Source organism: Saccopteryx bilineata, chromosome 2 (genome assembly GCF_036850765.1).
Source record: "Saccopteryx bilineata isolate mSacBil1 chromosome 2, mSacBil1_pri_phased_curated, whole genome shotgun sequence".
NCBI classification, from domain to species: Eukaryota; Metazoa; Chordata; class Mammalia; order Chiroptera; family Emballonuridae; genus Saccopteryx; species Saccopteryx bilineata.
The window spans coordinates 270,607,231-270,631,456 of NC_089491.1; the positions used below are offsets into that span (position 1 = coordinate 270,607,231).

The 24,226-nt window shown below is 40.7% G+C and overlaps 1 protein-coding gene across 1 annotated transcript; it reads right to left on the reverse strand.

Moving 5' to 3' along the window:
- Positions 1 to 4,834: 4,834 nt before the first annotated feature.
- RAD9B (RAD9 checkpoint clamp component B) lies at positions 4,835 to 24,166 on the reverse strand. Its single transcript, XM_066255067.1, has 10 exons — positions 24,034 to 24,166; positions 22,282 to 22,352; positions 20,137 to 20,286; positions 19,421 to 19,535; positions 17,168 to 17,267; positions 11,922 to 12,028; positions 8,412 to 8,518; positions 8,260 to 8,324; positions 6,811 to 6,933; positions 4,835 to 5,213 (listed from the first exon to the last, which is right to left on the reverse strand). Exons 1-10 carry the CDS (start codon positions 24,068 to 24,070, stop codon positions 4,958 to 4,960), a joined length of 1,131 nt encoding a protein of 376 aa, XP_066111164.1. The 5' UTR covers positions 24,071 to 24,166; the 3' UTR covers positions 4,835 to 4,957.
- Positions 24,167 to 24,226: the final 60 nt, after the last annotated feature.

Consider the following 24,226-nt stretch of genomic DNA (forward strand, 5'->3'; position numbering starts at 1 on the left):
AGTGTTTGTAATCAAATACAAAGATACCTGACTAGCCCTGGCCGGTTGGCTCAGCGGTAGAGCGTCGGCCTAGCGTGCGGAGGACCCGGGTTCGATTCCCGGCCAGGGCACACAGGAGAAGCGCCCATTTGCTTCTCCACCCCTCCGCCGCGCTTTGCTCTCTGTCTCTCTCTTCCCCTCCCGCAGCCAAGGCTCCATTGGAGCAAAGATGGCCCGGGCGCTGGGGATGGCTCTGTGGCCTCTGCCCCAGGCGCTAGAGTGGCTCTGGTCGCAACATGGCGACGCCCAGGATGGGCAGAGCATCGCCCCCTGGTGGGCAGAGCATCGCCCCTGGTGGGCGTGCCGGGTGGACCCCGGTCGGGCGCATGTGGGAGTCTGTCTGACTGTCTCTCCCTCTTTCCAGCTTCAGAAAAATGAGGAAAAAAAAAAAAAAAAAAAAAAGATACCTGACTAGTAGTCACAAAACTATACACAGTATACACGCACTCCAAAAGGCTGCTGGGAAAGTTTAGCACCTTCATAGAACTGGCAAGGAGAATGCTATAAGCTCTAGTGTGAACACGCATTGAATTGAAGGATTCTAATGAGCCTTTCCCCTGCACAGAAAACGTCTGCCTGCCAAGTGGTATAACAGATTTAAAGCAAATAACATACACTTGACAAGCAGCTATTTCTAGATAATGGTTGTTGTGTGAGATGATGTTTAGAAGGCAAAGCCCATGCTGCATTTTAAGGAAGTCTAAAACAATAGAGATTAAGTGTAAAAACATGTTTGAAGTGTGTGTGAGTTAGTAAATGGACTGGGGGGGGTGCAACTCAGCCATCATTAAGTGTTAGGATATGGAAAAACTGCTATTATTCATGTCTTCTTCTTCACTGTCACTTGCTGTTGCCAGACTGTTCAAAGGGTTGTCGCAGTGTTCTCACTGGTCAGAAGAAACTGCTCCAAAGAACAGACAAGAAAACTGGAGGGAAAAAGGTAACTATACTGTTTATTCAAAGTAAGAATTCTCATTAAATACTCCAGGGAAAAGCCCCTTTTCAGAAATTTGGCCAATGTGGTCTCCCTAACTTGGATGGTGATGGTTCATGGAACACCCAAAACCTTCATGACTGGACCAACACATTCTCTGAAACAAAATCCTTCCCCAAAGGTACGCAGTCTGGGATCAGTAATCTGCTTCTGATTTTCCTGCCTGAGTCATTTAAACTAACACCAGGGCTGTGAGAGACAGAAAAAGGCAGTCACAATTCTGCTAACTCCCATCTCCTCCGCCTCCCCTCCCTCTGCAACAGAAGCTGCCCCTCCCAGCTAAAGCCCATCCTTTCCTAACTGTGCCTTGACAGCCTTCCCACACCTCCCCTCAACTAGAGAGGAATATCAGCATATTTTGAAGGTTTCATTTATTGAGTTTTAGAGAGGAGGAGGGGAGCAGGAGGCATCAACTTGTAGTAGTTGCTTCTCATGTGCCTAGACTGGGCAAGCCCAGGGTTTCGAACCAGCGACCTTAGCATTCCAGGCCAAAGCCCCATCCATGGCGCCACCACAGGTCAGGCTGAAGTATTCATAATTTTAAAATAATGTCTCAGCTTTAAAATATATATATTAAAAGCCCCATCTCATTCTTCCCTCCCTGCCTTACCTCTACTATAGAGTCGTCTATACTTGCTGTCTTCATTTTCCTATTCTCCTATTCAGTTCTAGCTATAAAAGCTCCTGACCCTACCACCTCACAGAAACTCTTATTATGGTCACCAAAAATCACCCCATCCTTAAGCCACTGACCATTTTCAGTTTTCATTCCACTTGATACTTGAGTCACTTTCTTCTCGTACCTTCCTCACGCCACATTCTGCTGGTTGCTCTTAGACTCCTCAGCTGGCCTGCCTTCTTCTATGCAGCCTTTGAGCCAAGGTTTCTCAGCCTCAGTACTACTGACTTTGGGGCCTGATGAATCTTTTTTTTTTTACAATTTTCTTTTTTTTTTACAGAGACAGAGAATGAGTCAGAGAGAGGGATAAATAGGGGCAGACAAGGACAGAGAGAGATGAGAAGCATCAATCATCAATTTCTCATTGCAACACCTTAGTTGTTCATTGCTTGCTTTCTCATATGTGCCTTGACCGTGGGCCTTCAGCAGATTGAGTAACCCCTTGCTCGAGCCAGCGATCTTGGGTCCAAGCTGGCAAGCTTTTTGCTCAAGCTAGATGAGCCCGCGCTCAAGCTGGCGACCTCGGGGTCTCGAACCTGGGTCCTTCTGCATCCCAGTCTGACGCTCTACCCACTGCGCCACCGCCTGGTCAGGCAGGGGCCTGATGATTCTTTGTGGTGGGGGCTGTCCTGTGCACAGGAGGATGCTGAGCAGCACCCCCAGCCTCTGTCCACTATTTGTCAGTAGCATCCCCACTTTCCCAAACGTTGACATCCAAAAGTGTCTCAGACATTGCCCAATGTCCCCTGGGTGCATAGTCACCCCGGTTAAGAACCACTGCTTTAAGTAATGGCAGTCCTCTCCTCGGTTCCCTCTCCCTCGATTTCATTCATGCTCTGGCTGAAATTACCATCTATATGCAAAGGAGTCTTGAGGTTAGAATTTGAACTCAACCCATACATCCTACTACTTGATTTCTATAACTTAACATATCCAAAGCAGAATTCATTGAACCTATTTCTCCAAACCTAAGTCATCCTTGACCTCCTTTCCTTTAACCCCCATAACCAATCCATCACTAACTTCTGCTACTTATACCTCTTCAATTAGCTGTCTTGGCCACTTCTCTCCATCTTGAAGGAATCACCATCTCTTGCATTTTACATCTGAGCTTCCATTCTTGCCTCAGGACTCTTCTAGAATGATTTGGAACTCATCAATTGCTCACCCTATGCCACTGTTTCCCTCTGGCTCCCTGCTCTCTAACCACACTGGCCAGCCTTCAGTTCCTTAAGACCACCATACTCCCTCCATCACAGGGCTTTTGCACATGCCACACATCTACCCAACGCCCCCACCTCTCAGTATCCAATTTCACTGCCCTAAAAAGTATTTTTTACAGTTTAAGATAGTGACTTTTAGAAATAATATTTCTCCTTCAAAATTTTCTAATCCTAACTAAGAAACCCCTACTTCCACCTGACCAAGTGGTGGCACAGTGAATAGAGCGTCAGACTGGGACGCGGAGGACCCAGGTTCGAGATCCCAAGGTCTCAGGCTTGAGCTCAGGCTCATCTGGCTTGAGCAAGGCTCACCAGCTTGAGCCCAAGGTTGCTGGCTCGAGCAAGGGGTCAGTCTCCTGTAGCCCCTGGTCAAGGCACATATGAGAAAGCAATCAATGAACAACTAAGGTGCCACAACGAAGAATTGATGCTTCTCATCTCTCTCTCTTCCTGTCTGTCTGTCCCTATCTGTCCCTCTCTCTATCACAAAAAAATAAATAAGTAAAATAAATAAATAAAACACAAATCAAAATAGGAAACAGATTAAAAAAAAGAAACTCGCCCTGGCCGGTTGGCTCAGCGGTAGAGTGTCGGCCTAGCGTGCGGAGGACCCGGGTTCGATTCCCGGCCAGGGCACACAGGAGAAGCGCCCATTTGCTTCTCCACCCCTCCGCCGCGCCTTCCTCTCTGTCTCTCTCTTCCCCTCCCGCAGCCAAGGCTCCATTGGAGCAAAGATGGCCCGGGCGCTGGGGATGGCTCTGTGGCCTCTGCCCCAGGCGCTGGAGTGGCTCTGGTCGCAACATGGTGACGCCCAGGATGGGCAGAGCATCGCCCCCTGGTGGGCAGAGCGTCGCCCCATGGTGGGCGTGCCGGGTGGATCCTGGTCGGGCGCATGCAGGAGTCTGTCTGACTGTCTCTGTTTCCAGCTTCAGAAAAATGAAAAAAAAAAAAAAAAAAGAAAGAAAGAAAGAAAGAAAGAAAGAAAGAAAGAAAGAAAGAAAGAAAGAAACTCACATCAATATTTCCAAATCAATAACAATAGCAAAACAGGCTTGAATAAAAAAGATTAAGATTAATGTAAACCTAAAGTTGAGACTACCATTATCTAAGATACTTCCATTTTAATAAATTGTGTTTATCTTCAACAAATTTCCTAAGTTTTTTTTTTAATTTCCTAAGTTTTAATGTTACCATTCTTATCATCAATCTAGTAAAATGTTGATATTTTGATATGTTATTAACTGTGACTCCACTATTATGGAATCTGTGACGTTTTGGGGATAAAATTTATATTGTACTGCTATGAATAAAGGATTTTCCAAACAGATTTGAAAAATAAAATTAGAAGAACATTTATTTTAGAAAACAAATTATATGCCTGACCTGCGGTGGCGCAGTGGATAAAGCGTCAACCTGGAAATGCTGAGGTCGCCAGTTCGAATCCCTGGGCCTGCCTGGTCAAGGCACATATGGGAGTTGATGCTTCCAGCTCCTCCCTACCTTCTCTCTCTGTCCTCTCTCTCTCCCTCTCTTCCTTCTCTCTCCTCTCTAAAATGAATAAATAAAATTTTTTAAAAAATTTAAAAGAAAAAAAAAATCTTTAAAAACAAAACAAAACAAATTATATGACTAGTATATTATTTATGTCCTAAGATATGCATGCTATAAGCAATCATAATTCTTAAAAACAAGTGATCCAAAAACAAACAAAAAAAAAGAAAACAAGTGATCCAAATCTCTTTGAATTTACTTTGTTAGAAATTACTCAGGTAAAGGAATTGGGGGGAAAAAAGAACTCATAAAAAAAATTACTCACTGAGCAATTTTACTGTTTTTGTTTTTTTTCAATTTTACTGTTTTGTATTAACATTCTATAATCAGTCTTTTCTCCATCTCAGACTGGCTTCACTTCTCCACTATCAAGAAGAAAAATAATTTTCAGGAGATTGAGTGTGGGCCGGAGGACGGTGACTGCAAAGGGTGACAGATGATGAGAATTCTTGACTGAAACATGGTTGTGTCTCAATGGTTTTCTTTTACTTTCCTGAGACCTGGAGACCCTGGCTCTTCCTCCAAGTCGCTGACACTGCTTTCTGCGACTTCACTAACATCTCCATTTGCTTTCTTTGTTATAGGGCTGCTGCAGTTTTCCAATGCAGAAATGTTTGTGAGCGTCTCAGCAGGATGAAGCCTTTTGGGTGCTGCTTTTCTCGGGATTTGCTCTATGGCCTTGCTGTCTTTTTTACCAGCCTTTGAATTTGAACATCCCAGATCTGACCTAAGATAGTAAAAAGGAATTAAATGAATGAACTGTTAACTTTGAATATATAGTTTTATATAACTCAAGGAGCAACATGGGATAACAATGATAACATTGGTTTAGGGCAGTGGTCCCCAACCTTTTTTGGGCCACGGACTGCTTTACTGTCAGAAAATATTTTCACGGACTGGCCTTTAGAGTAGGGCGGTTAAATGTATCACGTGACCAAGACAAAGCATCAAGAGTAAGTCTTAGCCTGATCTGTGGTGGCGCAGTGGATAAAGCGTCGACCTGGAAATGCTGAGGTCGCCGGTTCGAAACCCTGGGCTTGCCTGGTCAAGGCACATATGGGAGTTGATGCTTCCAGCTCCTCCCCCCTTCTCTCTCTCCTCTCTCTCTCTGTTTCTCACCCTCTCTCTCTCCTCTCTAAAAATTAATAAATAAATTAATTAAAAATTAAAAATAAATTAAAAAAAGAGTAAGTCTTAGACGGATGTAAAAGAGGGAATCTGTTCATTTTTTAAAAATAAAACATAGTTCAGACTTAAGTATAAATATACAGAAATAATGTAAGTTATTTATTCTTTCTCTGCGGACCGGTACCAAATGGCCCATGGACTGGTACCGGTCCGCAGCCCGGGGCTTGGGGACCACTGGTTTAGGGAATATACTGAAATAATATGGAACTAATTGTTTTGAAAGTTAAGATTTACATATACAATTATCTAGAAATTCTACAGATTTGAATTTTTCAGTAAACAAGTTAGTGTGCATGCGATACTCTTGTGATATGGTAACAAGGCCAAGTTAGAAAAAAAAAAGTCAGATAAATTACTATACATGTCTGTATGACAAATATTTTATACAGTCATTAGAAATCACATTTGCAAGTCATAATTAGTGATATTGAAACATGGTCACCATATAATATATTAATATTTGGGGAGAGGAATAGGATACAAAACTGCATATGTTATATGATTTCGACCTTGCTTAAAAATACAAGTATATGCAAAATAAAAAGTCTGAAAGAAAACACAGTGAGTCAAATGTTCACTGGCTATCTCTAGGTAGTGCAATTGTGGGTGATAATATTTTTCTTTGTACTCTTCTGAATTTTCCAAATTTCCCATAGTAACTTTGTTACAGTTAAAGCACCACCACCACCACCAAAAGGAAGTTATAAAGAGACCAAAGCAAAGAAAGAAAAATGGCCTTCCCTATGTCTGGGAGCATTCTAGGTTATGAATAGACTTCTCTGTGAACCTTAACACTGTTATCACTCCTTAAAAGCAACTATTACAAATGGAAATGAGTTTTGGGTAATAACAAAGATAAATCAGAGAGTCTTGTTAAATTTGATCAGAAGTGGAAAAGCAAATATCTAGAGCAAGATTGGTGATATTTCTATGTTAGAGTTAGGTCTTACTATAGCTCTTCCTGATCCCAACAAAATTTTTAATCTAATGTTTTACTCTTCAATTGTTTTCTGAATGAATGCCACTGAATTATTTCAGAATAAATTGCAGTGGCTTTTCCCCAGCCAAATAGAGGTGTTAAAACATGACCTTACAAAAAAACAAAAACAAAACAAAACAAAAAAACATGACCTTACCTTTTTGGTGTTTGTGAAAGACATAGTGATTGTGAAGAAGATGCTCTGCTTGGCTCATCAGCTAATGTAGCCAAGACAAAGTTAGCTTCCAATAACATATCATCAATACTTAAAGCGATAGGTCTAAAAAGGCAAAGTCAGAGCAAACATCACAATCATTTTCTGATGGACATTGGGAAAATATTAGAAAATGATACCTAATTCAGAATTAAAAAGAAACAGTGGGCCCTGGCCGGTTGGCTCAGCAGTAGAGCGTTGGCCTGGCGTGTGGGGGACTCGGGTTCGATTCCCGGCCAGGGCACATAGGAGAAGCGCCCATTTGCTTCTCCACCCCCCCCTCCTTCCTCTCTGTCTCTCTCTTCCCCTCCCACAGCCAAGGCTCCATTAGAGCAAAGATGGCCTGGGCGCTGGGGATGGCTCCTTGGCCTCTGCCTCAGGCGCTAGAATGGCTCTGGTCGCGGCAGAGCGACGCCCCGGAGGGGCAGAGCATCGCCCCCTGGTGGGCAGAGCGTCACCCCTGGTGGGCGTGCCGGGTAGATCCCGGTCGGGCGCATGCGGGAGTCTGTCTGACTGTCTCTCCCCGTTTCCAGCTTCAGAAAAATACAAAAAATGAAAAAGAAAAAAAAAAGAAACAGTGAAAGAAGTCCTTTTTGTCTTTTCACAAATCAGCACAGACCCAAGAGCTGAAAAGCCTATAGATCAGATCTAATTTCTTTTTTTTTTTTCTTTTTTGTATTTTTCTTAAGTTGGAAACGGGGAGAGACAGTCAGACAGACTCCCGCATGCGCCCGACCGGGATCCACCCAGCATGCCCACCAGGGGGCGATGCTCTGCCCATCTGGGGCATTGCTCTGTTGCAACCAGGGCCATTCTAGCGCCTGAGGCAGCGGCCTTGGAGCCATCCTCAGCGCCCAGGCCAACTTTGCTGCGGGAGGGGAAGAGAGAGACAGAGAAAAAGGAGAGGGGGAGGGGTGGAGAAGCAGATGGGCACTTCTCCTGTGTGCCCTGGCTGGGAATCGAACCCAGGACTCCTGCATGCCAGGCTGACGCTCTACCACTGAGCCAACTGGCCAGGGCCTCATCAGATCTAATTTCATAAAACACATCTATCTGAACCTAATATCATTTGAAATTTCAGTTCTGAAATATCATATAATGTACTATAGTTTTCACAGAGATTAAACTTGTTCAAGCCATGAATTATTTTCTAATTAGGTTATTCATGTCAAACTTATGTTTTCACTCTGCAGAAGCATGTATCTTTCTCAGTCAAGTTACCAATCAAAAAACACCATGTTATGGCATCTTTCAAAATTTTAGTTTCACAAGTGTTGCTAGTAAGGTTAAGGAATTCCTCAGGCGTGAATTAACTTCAAAATTATTCCAATGGTTTTATTATTAATATAAAACAAAAGAAAAAGAAATTCAGAAAAGTTCCCAAGGACCTACCTCCCAGGAAAATCAAAATGAATGGCTATAGGAGCATGTATAGCTTCTGAAAATATCAGCAGTCCCTGAAAGGAAAAAAAGAAAAGAAATGTGAAATCTTTCTTTAAAAGTACCAGTGAGAAAATTAGAAGTTGGTCCAAATTTTTCTTTACCTTCAATTCTTTGAAGCAAAATGTTATTTCAGTGTCAACTCCAATTTGAAAGAACTCAAACTCATCTGGACCCACAAGCATCTCACTGTATACAGAACTGTTCAGCTCTGTTCCATATTGCAGGAAAATAAAGAATAAAATTAGTTCTAGAGATATTTGTTAAATTTGAATATAAAAATATAACCTGCCCTGGCCGGTTGGCTCAGTGGTAGAGCATCGGCCTGGCATGCAGGAGTCCCGGGTTTGATTCCTGGCCAGAGCACACAGGATAAGCGCCCATCTGCTTCTCCACCCCTCCCTCTCTCCTTCCTCTCTGTCTCTCTCTTCCCCTCCCGCAGCCAAGGCTCCACTGGAACAAAGTTTGCCCGGGCGCTGAGGATGGCTCTGTGGCCTCTGCCTCAGGTGCTGGAATGGCTCTGATTGCTGCAGAGCAATGCCCTAAGATGGGCAGAGCATCGCCCCCTGGTGGGCATGCCGGGTGGTTCCCGGTCAGGCACATGCGGGAGTCTGTCTGACTGCATCCCCGTTTCCAGCTTTGGAAAAATACAAAAAAAAAAAAAATTTATTAAAAAAAAAAAAAAAAAAAAGCCCTGGCCGATTGGCTCAGTGGTAGAGCGTCAGCCTGGCGTGCAGAAGTCCCGGGTTCGATTCCCGGCCAGGGCACACAGGAGAAGTGCCCATCTGCTTCTCCACCCCTCCCCCTCTCCTTCCTCTCTGTCTCTCTCTTCCCCTTCCGCAGCCGAGGCTCCATTGGAGCAAAAGATGGCCCGGGCGCTGGGGATGGCTCCTTGGCCTCTGCCCCAGGTGCTAGAGTGGCTCTGGTCGTGACAGAGCGACGCCTCAGATGGGCAGAGCATCGCCCCCTGGTGGGCGTGCCGGGTGGATCCCAGTCAGGCGCATGCGGGAGTCTGTCTGACTGCCTCCCCGTTTCCAGCTTCAGAAAAATACAAAAAAAAAAAAAAAAAAAGAAAGTTGTTCATGAGGGACAGTGTCTCCTGGCTGTTAAATGGCCATCTTTATTCAGAGATGGCATTATGGAATATAAAACAGACTCTTTCACTAGTAGAGCATCTATTTTCCATATGAACATGAATAAAGGATAAATGATATATATAGATTTTTTAAACTTTTTTTTTTAATTCAGTGAGTGGAGGGAAGGCAGAGACAGACTCCCGCATGCACCCTGACTGGGATCCACCCAGCAAGCCCACTAGGGGGTAATGCTCTGCCCATCTGGGGCATTGCTCCATTGCTCAGCAATTGAGCTCTTCTGAGCGCCTAAGGCAGAGGCCATAGAGCCGTCCTTAGCACCTGGAGCCAACTTACTCCAATTGAGTTATGGCTGCAGGAGGGGAACAGAGAGAGAGAGAGAGAGAGAGAGAGAGAGAACTGAGAGGGGGAGGGGTGGAGAAGCAAATGTTCGCTTCTCCTGTGTGCCCTGACTGGGAATAGAACGGGACATCCACATGCCAGGCTGATGCTCTACCACTGAGCCAACCAGCCAGAGCCAATATACATATATATATATATATATATATATTTTTTTTTTTTTTTTTTTTTTTTCATTTTTCCGAAGCTGGAAACAGGGAGGCAGTCAGACAGACTCCCGCATGTGCCCAACCGGGATCCACCCGGCATGCCCACCAGGGGGCGATGCTTTGCCCCTCTGGGGCACCACTCTGTTGCGTCCAGAGCCATTCTAGCGCCTGAGGCAGAGGCCACAAAGCCATCCCCAGCGCCCAGGCCATCTTTGCTCCAGTGGAGCCTCGCTGCGGGAGGGGAAGAGAGAGACAGAGAGGAAGGAGAGGTGGAGGGGTGGAGGGGTGGAGAAGCAAATGGGCGCCTCTCCTGTGTGCCCTGGCCAGGAATTGAACCCGGGACTCCTGCACGCCAGGCCGACGCTCTACCGCTGAGCCAAACAGCCAGGGCCAATATATATATATTTTTAAAGGACCAAACAATACCTTCCAAATACATTCATCTCAAACAAGAAGGCTCATGTCACTCCCAAGTGTGACATCTGAGTGCCAAAATCTGAGAGATGCAATAATAGCACAATGGTAATGAGCTTGAGCCCGGTACTTAGATCCTAATCCTCTGCTCACTAACTATGTGACACCAAGCAAGTCACTTAGTTCCTTTGCGCTTCATATTCTTCAGATGGAAAATGTGGACCATAATCGTACCCACATCACAGGGTTGCTATCAAGAGCAAATGAATTCAGAAATGTAAACCATTTAGAACAGAACCTGGCACAAACTGAATGCCATAGAAGTCATCTGACCCAACTTAATTCCTGGTTCTACTGGTTTTTCACTTCAAAATAGTACAGTTCTTCCCTTTGTATTCTTTCTTTATTGCTATCACCAAAAAAATTACCCAAGGTCAAAGAGTTTCAAACAATTTGTATCTTTTTCTTTTTTTTTTAATTTGTATCTTTTAAAAAGATACAAGTAAATTTTCTTAATACTAAAACTCCTGATTTAATTATGCCTTAATTTCTCCATTTCATCTAGATAACTCTTGGAATATCTGGCTTAAGAAGTATCATATTATCTGCCCTATGTATTTGCTATTTAGACTACCTTACATTTCCAATTCAAATTTACCTTTTTTCTTTTTAAAAATTTTTATTTATTGATTTAAGACAGAGAGGGAGGGAGAGAAAGAGAGAAAAATGTCGATTTATTCCACTTATTTATACATTCATTGCTTGATTCTTATATGTGCCCTGACTGGGGATCAAACCCACAACTCTGGCAAATCGGGCTGATGCTCTAACCAACTGAGCTACCTAGGCAGGGCCCAAATTTACTTTTTCTTATGTAGTCAAAGATCATCTTAATTGGATTTTTCTCTGTGCTAAAACTAAAGTATGATAAAGGATGAGAAATAAACCTTAAAATCTTAACTTTAAAAATATTTTTCTCGGCCCAATGGATAAAGTGTCAACCCAGTGTGCCAGAGGCCGTGGTTTTGACCTCTGGTCAGGGCACTTATGAAAAGCAATTAAGGAGTACACACTAAATGGAACAGCTAAGTGAAACAATGAGTTGATGCTTCTCTCTCTCTCTCTCAAATCAGTGGGAAAATTTTAAAAAGTATTTTCGATAATTTTAAAACATTCTCCTAATTTTAAAACAACTGGAATTTCAAAGCCACGTACTTTAATTACTGATTGTGTAAATTTCCTGGATCTCTTAAAAATAGTAATGGTCTTTCTACATCTTACTGCTTCACCAGGAAACTTTTCCAGTGTTAAGGGGGAGGTGTTATACAAGCTAGCAAATAACCTGAGACAAAAAAGTGATAACATGATGTGCAATTCAAAAAGGAAGAAACATACCCATTGCTAATAAATATATAAAAAGATGCTCCAATTCCCTAGTAATGAAATAAGCAAAAAAATATATATATATTTTACCACTAATACTTACTGAATGGTTAGTAATCAAAAAAGCCAGGAAGTAATATTACCTCAAAAGCACCATGATAAATATAATGCTTACCCATTGATTCCTCATTTGAACTCTTAATGCAAACTTCCAGGGGAGTAACAGCAAGAGTAACTTCCTCTTGACTCGATGTAAAAAGAACAATTGCCTCAGCAAGCACTCTATGAAATGTAATAAAAAATATTACATCATTTGAAAAACAAACAGAAACAGCTTTCTTTAATGTAGAAATAAATAGGTGAGTTGGCCTAGATTTAGAAAAATCTTACCCAAAAGACTTTATCTTCTTTCTTCTATGTAAGCTGCTGTATTTTTAGTATATTTTAAAATGGTAACTTCATTTAAAGACCAAGAGAATAATAAAATATACTCTTAGTAAAATATGTGAAAGTTTCAGGATAAACCAAACACTAGAATAAAGTGTCTTTAATTCCTTTTCTATGTAGCAAGTATATATATTTTTATTAAGTTTTTAAATTTATTGTGTTAACTTTGATTCAAGTGTCCCACTCAATATAACACCCTCCCCCCTCACCATGTGCTCATTACACCCCTTTGGTTCCCCTCCCTATAACTTCCTCCCCCCTTCCCTCTGGGATTTGCTGTCCTGTTACCTGTATCCTGTGTTATATATCTGTAATTTCATTAATTCCTTCACTGTCTCTGATCCTATCCCCTCACCCCCTTCCCTCTGACAGTTGTCCCTCGGCGCCCTGTGACCCGGCCTCTGCCTCTATTCCATTGCTCAGTTCACCATGTTCATTAGGTTCCACATATAAGTGAGCAAATATATTTTTTAAATTGGCCTGGGATCATACTCCTAAGGGAGACAGTAGAAAACGGGGATGTCCTGATACAACTGGGGTGAGCCTGCTGGAGACCCAGCTGAAAGGTGAAGGTTTACAAGCAGCCTGCTGCCTCTATTTCTTTGCTTTAGTTACTTGTCCTAGATTACTGATTATTACTTTCAAGGTTGTCTTCACATCCCAAATACCTTTTTTAAAAACAATGTTATTAAGATATAATTCACATACGTCACAATCCACTGATTTCAAGTTGCTCGATTTGTATGTCCCCAAGGACTAATGATGCTGAGCCTCTTTTCATGTGCTTCTTGGCCATCTATACATCTTCTTTGGAAGAATGTCTATTCAAATCCTTTGCCTGTTTTTTAGTTAGGTTGTCTTTTTATTATTGCCTTACAAGTTCAGAGCTACTTTTGAAATCGAGTTGTTAGATAAAAAAACCAAATAACCTAATACAAAAAATGACAACATAAATGTGCAATTCAAAAAGGAAGAAACATACCCATTGCTAATAAATATACTATTCACAAAAATTAGGTGACTAGGGAACGTGCAGATACTCCAGTACTTTCAGCCTTTGTATAGTGCATTTTCACCAATGAAATAAAAGTTGATTTCACATCATTTGCATAATCGAATAACTTTCTTTGACTTGTTTGCTTTTCTGATGTTCTTGCTTAATAAAAAAAAATCAAATGCTTTATCACTTCATATTAAGTTTGAAATATCCTTAATTTTTGTAAGCAGTGTACATGAAAAGATGCTCAGTACCTGGTAATGAAATAAACACAACAAAGAACTCTAATAATGCCATTTTCTACCTATTACATTTTAAAGATTGATCATATCCTTTACTTGGCAGGGTTTTCCTACACTTTTAGAGGAAATGTAAATTGGCACAAACTTTCCATATAGCAATTTGATAGTATGTAAGCAAATTTAAAATTTGTGTAAGCATATGTGCCAGTAATTTCATTTCTAGGACTCTGTGTTAGGCAGCCTAGAAGATGGCCCTCAATGATCTCCACCCTCCTCGCATTCATGTCCTTATATAATATAATTCCCTCCCCTTGAGTATGGGCTGGACTGGTAAGATTCACTTCTAACAAACAGAAAATGGCAGAGGCAATTCTGATACTAGGTTATAAAAAGACTATGGCTTCCATCTTGGGAGTCTCTGTCTCTCTTCCTCGTTACCATGTTGTGAGGACAGTCAGGCTGTCTAAAGAGTGGCTTGCCTGGCAAGGACTTGGGGCCTACCAGCAACCACATGAGTGAGCTTGGAAGCACATCTTCTGCAGCCTCCCAACAACCATGTCAGTGAGCTTGGATGTGATTCCCCCCACAGCCTTCAGATAAGACCGCATTCCTGGCTGAGGACTTAATTTCAACCTCTCTTCAGTCTCAGAGACCTTGAGCCAGATGCACCCAGCCAAGCTGCACTTGTTATATAAAGTAATAAATGTCTGATTTTTTAAGACTCCAAGATTTGGGGAAATTTGCATGACAGCAACTAACACACTACCCTATGTACTACTAGCAGCATTGTTTGTGATAGTAAAATGTAGAAAACAACCTACTTTTTCACCAATACAGTAGTTCCCCCTTATCCGAGGTTTTACTTTCCTCGGTTTCAGTTACTTCCCATCAACTGTGATTCAAAAATATTAAATGGAAAATTCCAGAAATAATTTGTAAGTTTTAAATTGCGTACCATTCTGAGTAGTGTGATGAAATCTCACGCCATTTGGTGCCACCCTGCCCAGGATGCGACTCATCCCTTTGTCCAGTGTCTCCACGCTGTATTCTCTGCCTGCCCGTTAGTCCCTTAGCAGCTATCTCTGTTACCATCAGCTTGACTGTCAAGGTATCACAGTGCCTGCGTTCAAGTCACCCTTACTTTACTTACTGATATCCCCAAATCGCCAGAGTAGTGATGTTGACAATTCAGACATGCCATAGAGAAGCCATAAAGTGTTTCCTTTGAGTAAAAGGTGAAAGTTCTCCTTGACTTAATAAGGAAAGAAAAAAAGTCGTATGCTGAAGTTGCTAAAATCTATAGTAAGAACAAATCTATCTGTGAAGTTGTAAAGGAAAAGAAATTCTTCTAGTTTCGCCCTGGCCAGATAGCTAGGTTGGTTAGAGTGTCGTCCTGATACATGTTGTGGATTCGATCTCCAGTCAGGGCACATACAGGAACAAACTGATGTTTCTTCTCTCTCTCTCTCTCTCTCTCTCTCTCTCTCTCTCTCTCTCTCTCTCCCCTCCTCTCTAAAATCAATTTTTTTTAAAGATTTTATTTATTCATTATGGGGGGGGGGAGCAGGAAGCATCAACTCCCATATGTGCCTCGACCAGGCAAGCCCAGGGTTTTGTACCGGCAACCTCAGCGTTGCCAGGTTGACGCTTTATCCACTGTGCCACCACAGGTCAGGCTCTAAAATCAATTTTTAAAAATTCCTGCTAGTCATGCTGTTGCACCCCAAACTGCAAAAGCTACCCCCACAGTGCATGATAAGTGCTTAGCTAGGATGGAAAAGGCATTAAATCTGTGGGTGATGACACGAGCTGAACACAGGTTCTGGCAACGTCATGTGCCAGCTATACACCAGCCCCGAGCAAGGGGCCCTGAAACGAGGGACCACATTCACATAACTTCTATTCCTGTATATTGTGACAACTATTCTTTTATTCATTATTATTGTTCATCTCTTACTGTGCCTAATTTATAAATTAAACTTTACCATACACACTGGTCTAAAAAAAACATAATATATATAGGGTTTGGTACTATCTGTAGTTTGAGGAATCAACTGGGGGAACAGATTATTGGAGGGTAATGGGTGAATAAATTATCTATTCAGTCATACAGAGAAAAATGATACAATCATTGAAAAGAATAAAGTTGTCTTGAGTGGACATAGAAACTAAAAAAAGCAAGTTGCTTAACGATCATAATAGTGGGACATTTTCTTTGAAAAAACTATGCATAATATATATTATAAAACTAAAATATTTGTCTAGTATGTGATATAAATTTGAGAGGCTGGAGAAAGAGAGAGAAAGAACCATAATTATAGGAAGAGAGAGAATTCAGAGAATTGGCTATAAATTTAACAAACTAGCTATAAACAGAAGATATAGAAGAGCTAGAATGATATACACTAAATTAGTAATAGATGTTACTCCTGCCCGTGGGGTCTAGGGGGCAGGTACAAGAGAAAGACTTTCATTCTTTGCAATCTTCTATAAATTGTAGACATATTTCAAGAACATGTATTTTTTTTTGTAATTTAAAAAACAAGGATAAAATGTCTTTCGGCTCACAAAGTAATTAATGTTTAATGTTACAGCATAACTGAAAAATTGAGTACACTTTCACTGACTCATTCTCTAGAGAAAAAATGGAAACAGGATAAAATCAGTTAACATAAAAAATGTTGAAAGTTCTGGCCTGACCTGTGGTGGCGCAGTGAATAAAGCATCGACCTGGAAATGCTGAGGTCGCTGGTTTGAAACCCTGGGCTTGCCTGGTCAAGGCACATATGGGAGTTGATGCTTCCAGCTCCTCCCCCCTGTCTCTCTCTCCTCTCTGTCTCTGTCTCTGTCTCTCCTCTCTAAAAATGAATAAATAAATAAATAAAAATATAAAATAAAATAAAATAAACTTTCCTTTAAAAATGTTGAAATTTCTGTATGCTATGCATTTTAAGATTCAGATAGGAGGCACAATATAAATGCAAAGTATTATTAGATAATATATATTTTTATTGATCTCATTTGATGAAGAAAGTGACTGATGGAATATTTTTAGAACTTTCTTGCCACTAAATTATTATTGTTACAATTAGGCAGTTATTATCTACTACAGTGATTTTCAACCAGTGTGTTGCAAAAATTTTTAAAACACGTAATACCTGACTATTTAGTTAGGGACACTGACCTCCTTTTCCTAAAAAAGTGACAACAGCCAACTCAATAATAGCCATTTAGTGTGAATGAATCAAAATTATACTTAATTTCTTTAGGCTGAGTCAGCAAAAACTATATTTTTTGGTGTGCCACAGAATTTTAGTAATTAGTTTATGTGTGCCATGAGATAAAAAAGGTTAAAAACCGCTGATCTACTATTATCTTTATCAAGGTTTCTTCTTCATCCTGTAAGGTGCTTTATTTCTCCAAGTCTAGTGTTAGCTTAAAAAAAAAAAATAACTTACATAAAAGCTCTAGGACAGCTCTGGCCAAGTATCAGTTGGTTAGAGCATTGTCCCAATACGCCAAGGTTGTAAGGTTCAATCCTGGGTCAGGGCATATAGGGGAAGCAACCAATGAATGCATAAATAAGTGGAACAATGAATCGATGTTTCTCCCTCTTCCCTTCTTTTCTCACCAAAATCAATAATTTTTTAAAAAGAGGAGCTCTCTAGGACATTAATTCTTTACTCTGTAACCATACTATATTCAGAAAAAGAAAAACGACAGAAAACTCATTACCTTGGTTGAATCATTAGTGTATTAGTACACATATTCTTTTCAAAAATAACTTGCAAAGGGTGACTTTCTTGAAAACACACATTATGAGTCCTTTTAATACCTTAAAGAGAATAAAGCAACCTGTTAATTTTAAGTGCAAAATTAACAGATTAAAAAGGCTTTAGGGCCTGGCCTGTGGTGGCACAGTGGATAGAGCGTCGATCTGGAATAGTGAGGTCACTGGTTCAAAACCCTGGCCTTGCCCAGTCAAGGCACATATGACAAACAAGCAATGAACAACTAAAGTGAAACAACTATGAGTTGATACTTCTTGCTCTGCACACTCTGCCCCATAAAATTAATTAATAAAATCTTTAAAAGCATATATAAAATAAAATAAATAAAAAGTCTTTAGGTTTCACAGCCAAATTAAAATAAGTAAAGTTATATTTAGTATCTGGCAGGCACACAAAGTGAGAAGCACTATTTCTTAATGAATGTGTTTATCGCGCCCTAGTGGACACCAGGTAGCATGTCAGACCCTCTGACCAAGCAGGCAATAAAAGTTCCTACATTCTTTAGAAATACAGGTAATTTCTTAAATTATGTGGAAAATGGTGATTGCCCACTACAGCTCAGATACCTATGATTCTCTTTCAGTATCTGATAAAAATATTATATGATTCATCCAGGACTGATATTTCTGATTGGGACCTTTGAAATATACATATAAAGCTGAACATCTGGCCTGTGAATTCTTTTCCTCTGAGAGGAGTAGGAAAGAAATGTGTAGCAATAATGGCTATGGTTTTATGTGCCAGGAACTGTGCTCTACATTTTACATATATTACCTCGGATCCACACAATATCCCTAAGGGGTAGATTTTTAATCTCAGAAGAGGAAACAAGAGTTTAGTGAGGTTAAATGACTTTTCAAGGCCATGCTTTTTAAACAGGAACAGCAGGTCCTTGAATAATGTTTCAAAGTCATTTTAACATAGTGTTGATAAGATACCGTAGAAACTTGAATCTGGTTTCTATCAGTTAACCTCTGGTAAAAACTGGTTTCATTATACGTCATTTTGCCTGTCAATGACGTCAAGTGGGGACTTACTGCATAGCTAGAATTTGAATTGAAGCTTGAAAATATAGAGCTAGAGCTTATGCAATAAAATTCAGGAGGGCTATAACTTTCTACAGCATAATAATGTTGCAGTGTGAATCAAGAGGTCTCACTAGAGACAACATTTCTCAACTTATTTTTTTTTACTTATATAATAACAGCAACACTTATTACTTTCATAGATATTTACTGAGCATTTACTACAAAAAGATTTGGACAAATATCACAAATACAAGATTTGTTTAAAGCATACAATTCTACCTGCTAACTTCAAATAAAATACCAGCAATCATAATTAATATAACTAGAGCTAACACTTAGAGAATGCGCGAGGCATTCTTTTAAACAGTTTAGAACTAAAACCTCCTAGAACTCATTGAATCTTCACAAAAACCCTAGGAGGCTGGTACTAATATCCCCAATTTGCATATTGGGAAACGGAGACACAGAGATGGAAAGTAATTTGCCCATGATCTCAGCAAAGAAGAGGCAGTGCAGGATTCCACCCCAGACCTCATGGCCTCCAGACACATGCTGCTAATCACCATATTTAAGCATGTAAAAGTCCTACAAGTACAACATTTGAATACTGAATACTGACCATGCAAGGTCAGGAGGCAGGAAATCTGTTTTACAGCAGGTGTGGCAGAGAGCAGGAATGAAGATTTTGGCTTCTACTATTATGGGTCAGGACTCAAATTCAGGCTCTGAAACTTACTCGTTCTGTGACCTTGGGCCAGTTATCACACTTCTTTCAGCCCCAGATACAATACTATCTGCCTCCTAGAGGGAATTATTCTTTTCTGTTCTTACCAAGGAAAACTGTTACCAAGGCACACTTGCAGAATATCAAGCAACCAGTTAATTTGAGAACAAACAGTTGTTTAAATTAAAAATTGGTTTATATGTGAGCAAAGCTTTTGTTAACTGACTAGTAAAAACGGCAAATAATACCAATCATCTCACAATATTCCCAGAGAGACAAGTAAGGTAATACTTTTCATGAACCTACAGCTGAACTACCACAAAACTACACAGATTCTAAGCAATAATGCAATGGGAACTGTTGACATGCGGTTTGAATATTCTGAACAAGGAAGATATTAACAAAAAAACACACAATACATTAAACTAGTTTTAATTATACTTACCATGTCTGCAGAAGAACTGAATAACTATTTTGCACTTATCAGATCTGGTGAATATTTTGCACATCTCTACGTTCCTTTCAAGAGAATTCAGACATCTAAAGATGGGCAGAATTGACTGTAATACAAATAGGTTATACAACACATATATTCAATATGGTTGTAAATTAGTTTTAAAAACTAACAAAAGGGCCCTGGCCAGTTGGCTCAGTGGTAGAGTATTGGCCTGGCGTGCAGGAGTCCCGGGTTCAATTCCCGGCCAGGGCACACAGAAGAAGCGCCCATCTGCTTCTCCACCCATTCCCCCTCTCCTTCCTCTCTGTCTCTCTCTTCCCCTCCCGCAGCCAAGGTTCCATTGGAGCAAAGTTGGCCTGGGCACTGAGGATGGCTCTATTGCCTCTGCCTCAGGCGCTAGAATGGCTCTGGTTGCAACAGAGCAACGCTCCAGATGGGCAGAGCATCGCCCCCTGGTGGGCATGCTGGGTGGATCCTGGTCGGATGCATGCAGGAGTCTGTTTGACTGCCTCCCCGTTTCCAACTTCAGAAAAAAACAAACAAACAAACAAAAACCCTAACAAAAGAAGAGTATATATATTCATAAATGAATAGATTTGTTATGTGTGCCATTTAAACCAAGTATTAAGTACAGAATAGATGTTATGGCCTATATACCAAATATTTCCACAACATAAGAGAAAACCAAGAACACTTATATTTACCTTCATTCCCAACTTGCAATTTAGATTTGATCTTGTGTCATTATCATTCATTTTCACTGAGGCTGACCATTGATAATATTGGAAAAACACAGAAGAGAAAAGGACACACCCATATGCTGACCGACAAGAATTCACAGACCTCAAAGCAAGCTGGAAAAATAAAAGAATAGTTATTTAGGGGAAAAAATCAAGTTTCTTTAAATGATTAATTTTTAAAATTCTGTTTTGTTTAACATGGCAATCAAATGTGTTGAAATAAGGCTATCCGATGTTAACCGCATTATATCACTACATTACACATCCGAATTATATATTATATAAACTACATTTATACAGTGTGTACTCAATTTGCATATGCATACACATATGTGTACATACCTATATTGCATACAGGTATTAAATCTAAAATCTTGGGGGGTTTTAATATACAAGAATTTTTCTTTTTGGAAGATTTTATTTATTCAGTTTTTAGACAGGAGGCGGGTTACAGGAAGCATCACCCATATCAGAGGTCCCCAAACTATGGCCCGCGGGCCGCATGCGGCCCCCTGAGGCCATTTATCCGGCCCGCCGCACTTCCGAAAGGGGCACCTCTTTCATTGGTGGTCAGTGAGAGGAGCACATTGACCATCATTAGCCAAAAGCAGGCCCATAGTTCCCATTGAAATACTGGTCAGTTAGTTGATTTAAATTTACTTGTTCATTTTAAATATTGTATTTGTACCCTTTTTTTTTTTTACTTTAAAATAAGATATGTGCAGTGTGCATAGTGATTTGTTCATAGTTTTTGTTATAGTCCGGCCCTCCAACAGTCTGAGGGACAGTAAACTGGCCCCCTGTGTAAAAAGTCTGGGGACCCCTGACCCATATGCACCTCAACCAGGCAAGCCCAGGGTTTCGAACCAGCTATCTCAGTGTTCCAGGTCAACGCTTTACCCACTGTGCAACCACAGGCCAAGCTTAAATCTTGCATGTTGAAATTGTAATATTGCAAATGCTTATAGAGGCCTTAACTTTAATGCACAAAGTGGCAGAAAGCAATGTAAAGGGGAGCAAAAACAATCACAGCAAAACGGTGATGTCTTGCCTTTCCTAAGGAGAAACCATTAGTCAGTGTCAGCCAACTACTTCCACTTGGGAATACAGGCCCTAAGAGATCTTCTGAGTTTTCAAGAGAAGTAGGAAATTCAGATTTTTTATTATTATTATTTGTTGTTTTTTTGTTGTTGTTTTTTTACAGGGACAGAGAGAGAGTCAGAGAGAGGGATAGATAGAGACAGACAGGAACGGAGAGAGATGAGAAGTGTCAATCATCAGGGGTTTTTTTTCGATGCTGTTGCGACACCTTAGTTGTTCATTGATTGCTTTCTCATATGTGCCTTGACTATGGGCCTTCAGCAGACCGAGTAACCCCTTGCTCGAGCCAGCGACCTTGGGTCCAAGCTGGTGAGCTTTTTTGCTCAAGCCAGATGAGCTCGCGCTTAAGCTGGCAACCTCGGGGTCTCGAACCTGGGTCCTCTACATCCCAGTCCGATGCTCTATCTACTGCGCCACCGCCTGGTCAGGCGTCCCAGTTTTTAACTGTTAGAAATTATTTCAATTTTTAAAAAAATACAAGTGGAATCCCCACAAAACCTTTCTTCAAGCCATATCTAGTCTCTTGACCATCAGTTTGTGACTTCTGATTTAAATCAAGTGTGTTTATCTGCATGATTTTAAAGTTTATTATGCTCTAGATCAGCTATTTTCAACTAATAGGCCGCAAGAATTTTTAAAACATGCAATACCTATTTAGTCAGGGGTACTGTTTTCCTTAGATTGTCAAATTTCAAAAAATGGCAACAGCCAACACAACAATAGCCCTCCAGTATGAATGAATCAAAATTATATCTACTTTTTTTGTCAGATTGTCAAAAAATGTATTTTTTGGTATGCCACAGAATTTTAGTAATTAGTTTATTTGTGCCATGAGATGAAAAGGGTTGAAAATTGCTGCTTTAAATGTATTCAGATATGTATAATAAAAATGAATAGTGAAAAGAATAATTACAATTTCTGGATTTCCTAGTTAACAGACAATCTGAACTGGCATCTTACATTTCTTTTGTGTTAATAGATGGTCTGTGAGTTAATGTTCTTACTTACACTTTTTTCAGATGGATCTAGCCATAGCTCATCACTAATTCGCGATAGAGCGTGGATTGCTTTCCCAAATACTATGGAGAAAAAGAAAGGTGCTGCTTACATTCTTTCTTTCAAACAATAAAAACAAATCACAGGGATTAAATTCATAAAAACAGTGTTTACAGACTAATACTACAAACTGCTTTAAGAAATACAGTATAGTAATAGCCTTGGCAAAATTCCCAGCTCACAGTAAGAGCTCGATAAATTGCAAGAATGAGTGTGTGAAATGATAACATGCAACACAATTCTTCCTTTCTGTATGTTCGCAGTGTTGCATGGAGCTATTGTGGCAAGTCAATTTCCATGCTAATGTGTTTTAAAACTTGTATCCTCCCCTCAGAAAAAAAGTGTAAAAACAAAGAATGGAGAGGACGGTTTGAAGTTTTAATAACTTGACCAGTGGCAAAGTCAAAACAAGTCATGAGAGAAAGTAGAGGCATCCAATGCATCTCTGATGTTTGAGAGTTGCGTGAAAGATGCCAACTCTCCCCACCAAACACTCTTAGATGGTCTGGTCTGGTGTAATACGGTTAATGTTCTTATGAATTATGAGTAAGTAAAAAAATGGGGCAAACAGAGATGGAATATTAACACTGCAATAAAAATGGATGGCCATCTCAATCTATGGGAAAGTGGGGAAAAGGAAAAATAATTCCAGAACATAAAATTGGATTATAAGGTTTAAGAATACTAAATGTGTGTAAGGGGGGGGGGGGCTCAAACTGAGAAAGACTGGATGATTGGAGGGGAAAAAAAGATAGAGGCACTTATCCATTTTTTACCATTACGAATTCACCACTTTATTCTGGAGCTGCCTAATGCAGAACTTCATTCGTCCAATGAATGAAATACAACCCCAGGCAATGAGGGTATAGAGATGAACAAGATAGGTATAGTTCCTGCCCTCATAGTGCTTACAGTCCAACAAAATTAATCATACAAATAATTGCTTATTATGAATTGAGGTATACACTGCAAAGGAGAACTTCCTGTTCCATTACTACTCTTCCATAGATGTCCACAATACAGGGGAAGTCAGGGGCAATACAAGATGCCTTTCAATTATCATTTTCCGGTTACAGTCTGTAGGAAGAAACCTTTACTGAATGCAGACTTTCTAGAATAATTTAGATGTTTAAAGTACCATTTATAACAACCATTCCTGTACATCCCCATTTACTGAGCTCTTTACATACATTTCCATTTCATCCCTACAACCAAGACGCTCTATCTGTCATCTACTTATGAAGAGCCCCAAAGTGATCTGGCTTGTCCCAAGTGATCAATTTAAAAATGGTGGGATCTAAAATTTAAAAAACCTGGTTTATGCTTTTCCTACGACACAAAAATACTTTCAACTGTCCAAGTATTATTTGGACAACTCCACCCCACCCACGCAGCATCAGATCAATTTTGAGGCCTACACTCCCCATCTCTGTCCCCGATGGTCCAACTTCATTTCACAGACACCTATGAAAATAAATGTTACGCATCAATCAAAGCACATGGGCCTTCATCCTGCCCTCATAAACCAACAGGACTCTGGCGGTGGGGGTGGGGGGCTGAAGGGTTGGATGGTGTGGCCAGACTTTGTATCCTCGGCCCTTCCGCAAAAAGGCAAAGGGGAAGAAATAAGACAATGGTGGCCTGCCCCCATCAACCTCAGGCTTTCCCTTTTTCCTCGTAGGAAAGGAAGAAAGGCCACTCCACCTTTAACCTGAGTGCCGCTCATCCCGCACTTCAGCATGGTTGCGTGCCCTAACAAGAAAGGTCGCAAAGTGCGCCTCAACTCGACGCCCCGGGTTCCCGGATGTTGCCCGCGCCTTTAGAATGTTCGAGATCTCACCCCTCCCCGCCACTTCCACTCTATCCCCGAAAGCAGCTTCGCTTTACGGCGGGGAAG

Bases quoted from the DNA above. Each gene is read 5' to 3' on its own strand.
- RAD9B (XM_066255067.1), bottom strand. From the start codon at position 24,070: ATGCTGAAGTGCGGGATGAGCGGCACTCAGGTTAAAG. The intron at 17,268-19,420 runs GTAAGTATAATT...ATTCTCTTTAAG, and splicing joins TCAGTTCTTCTGCAGACATG to GTATTAAAAGGACTCATAAT. The intron at 8,519-11,921 runs GTAAGCATTATA...AATATGGAACAG, and splicing joins TTCAAATGAGGAATCAATGG to AGCTGAACAGTTCTGTATAC.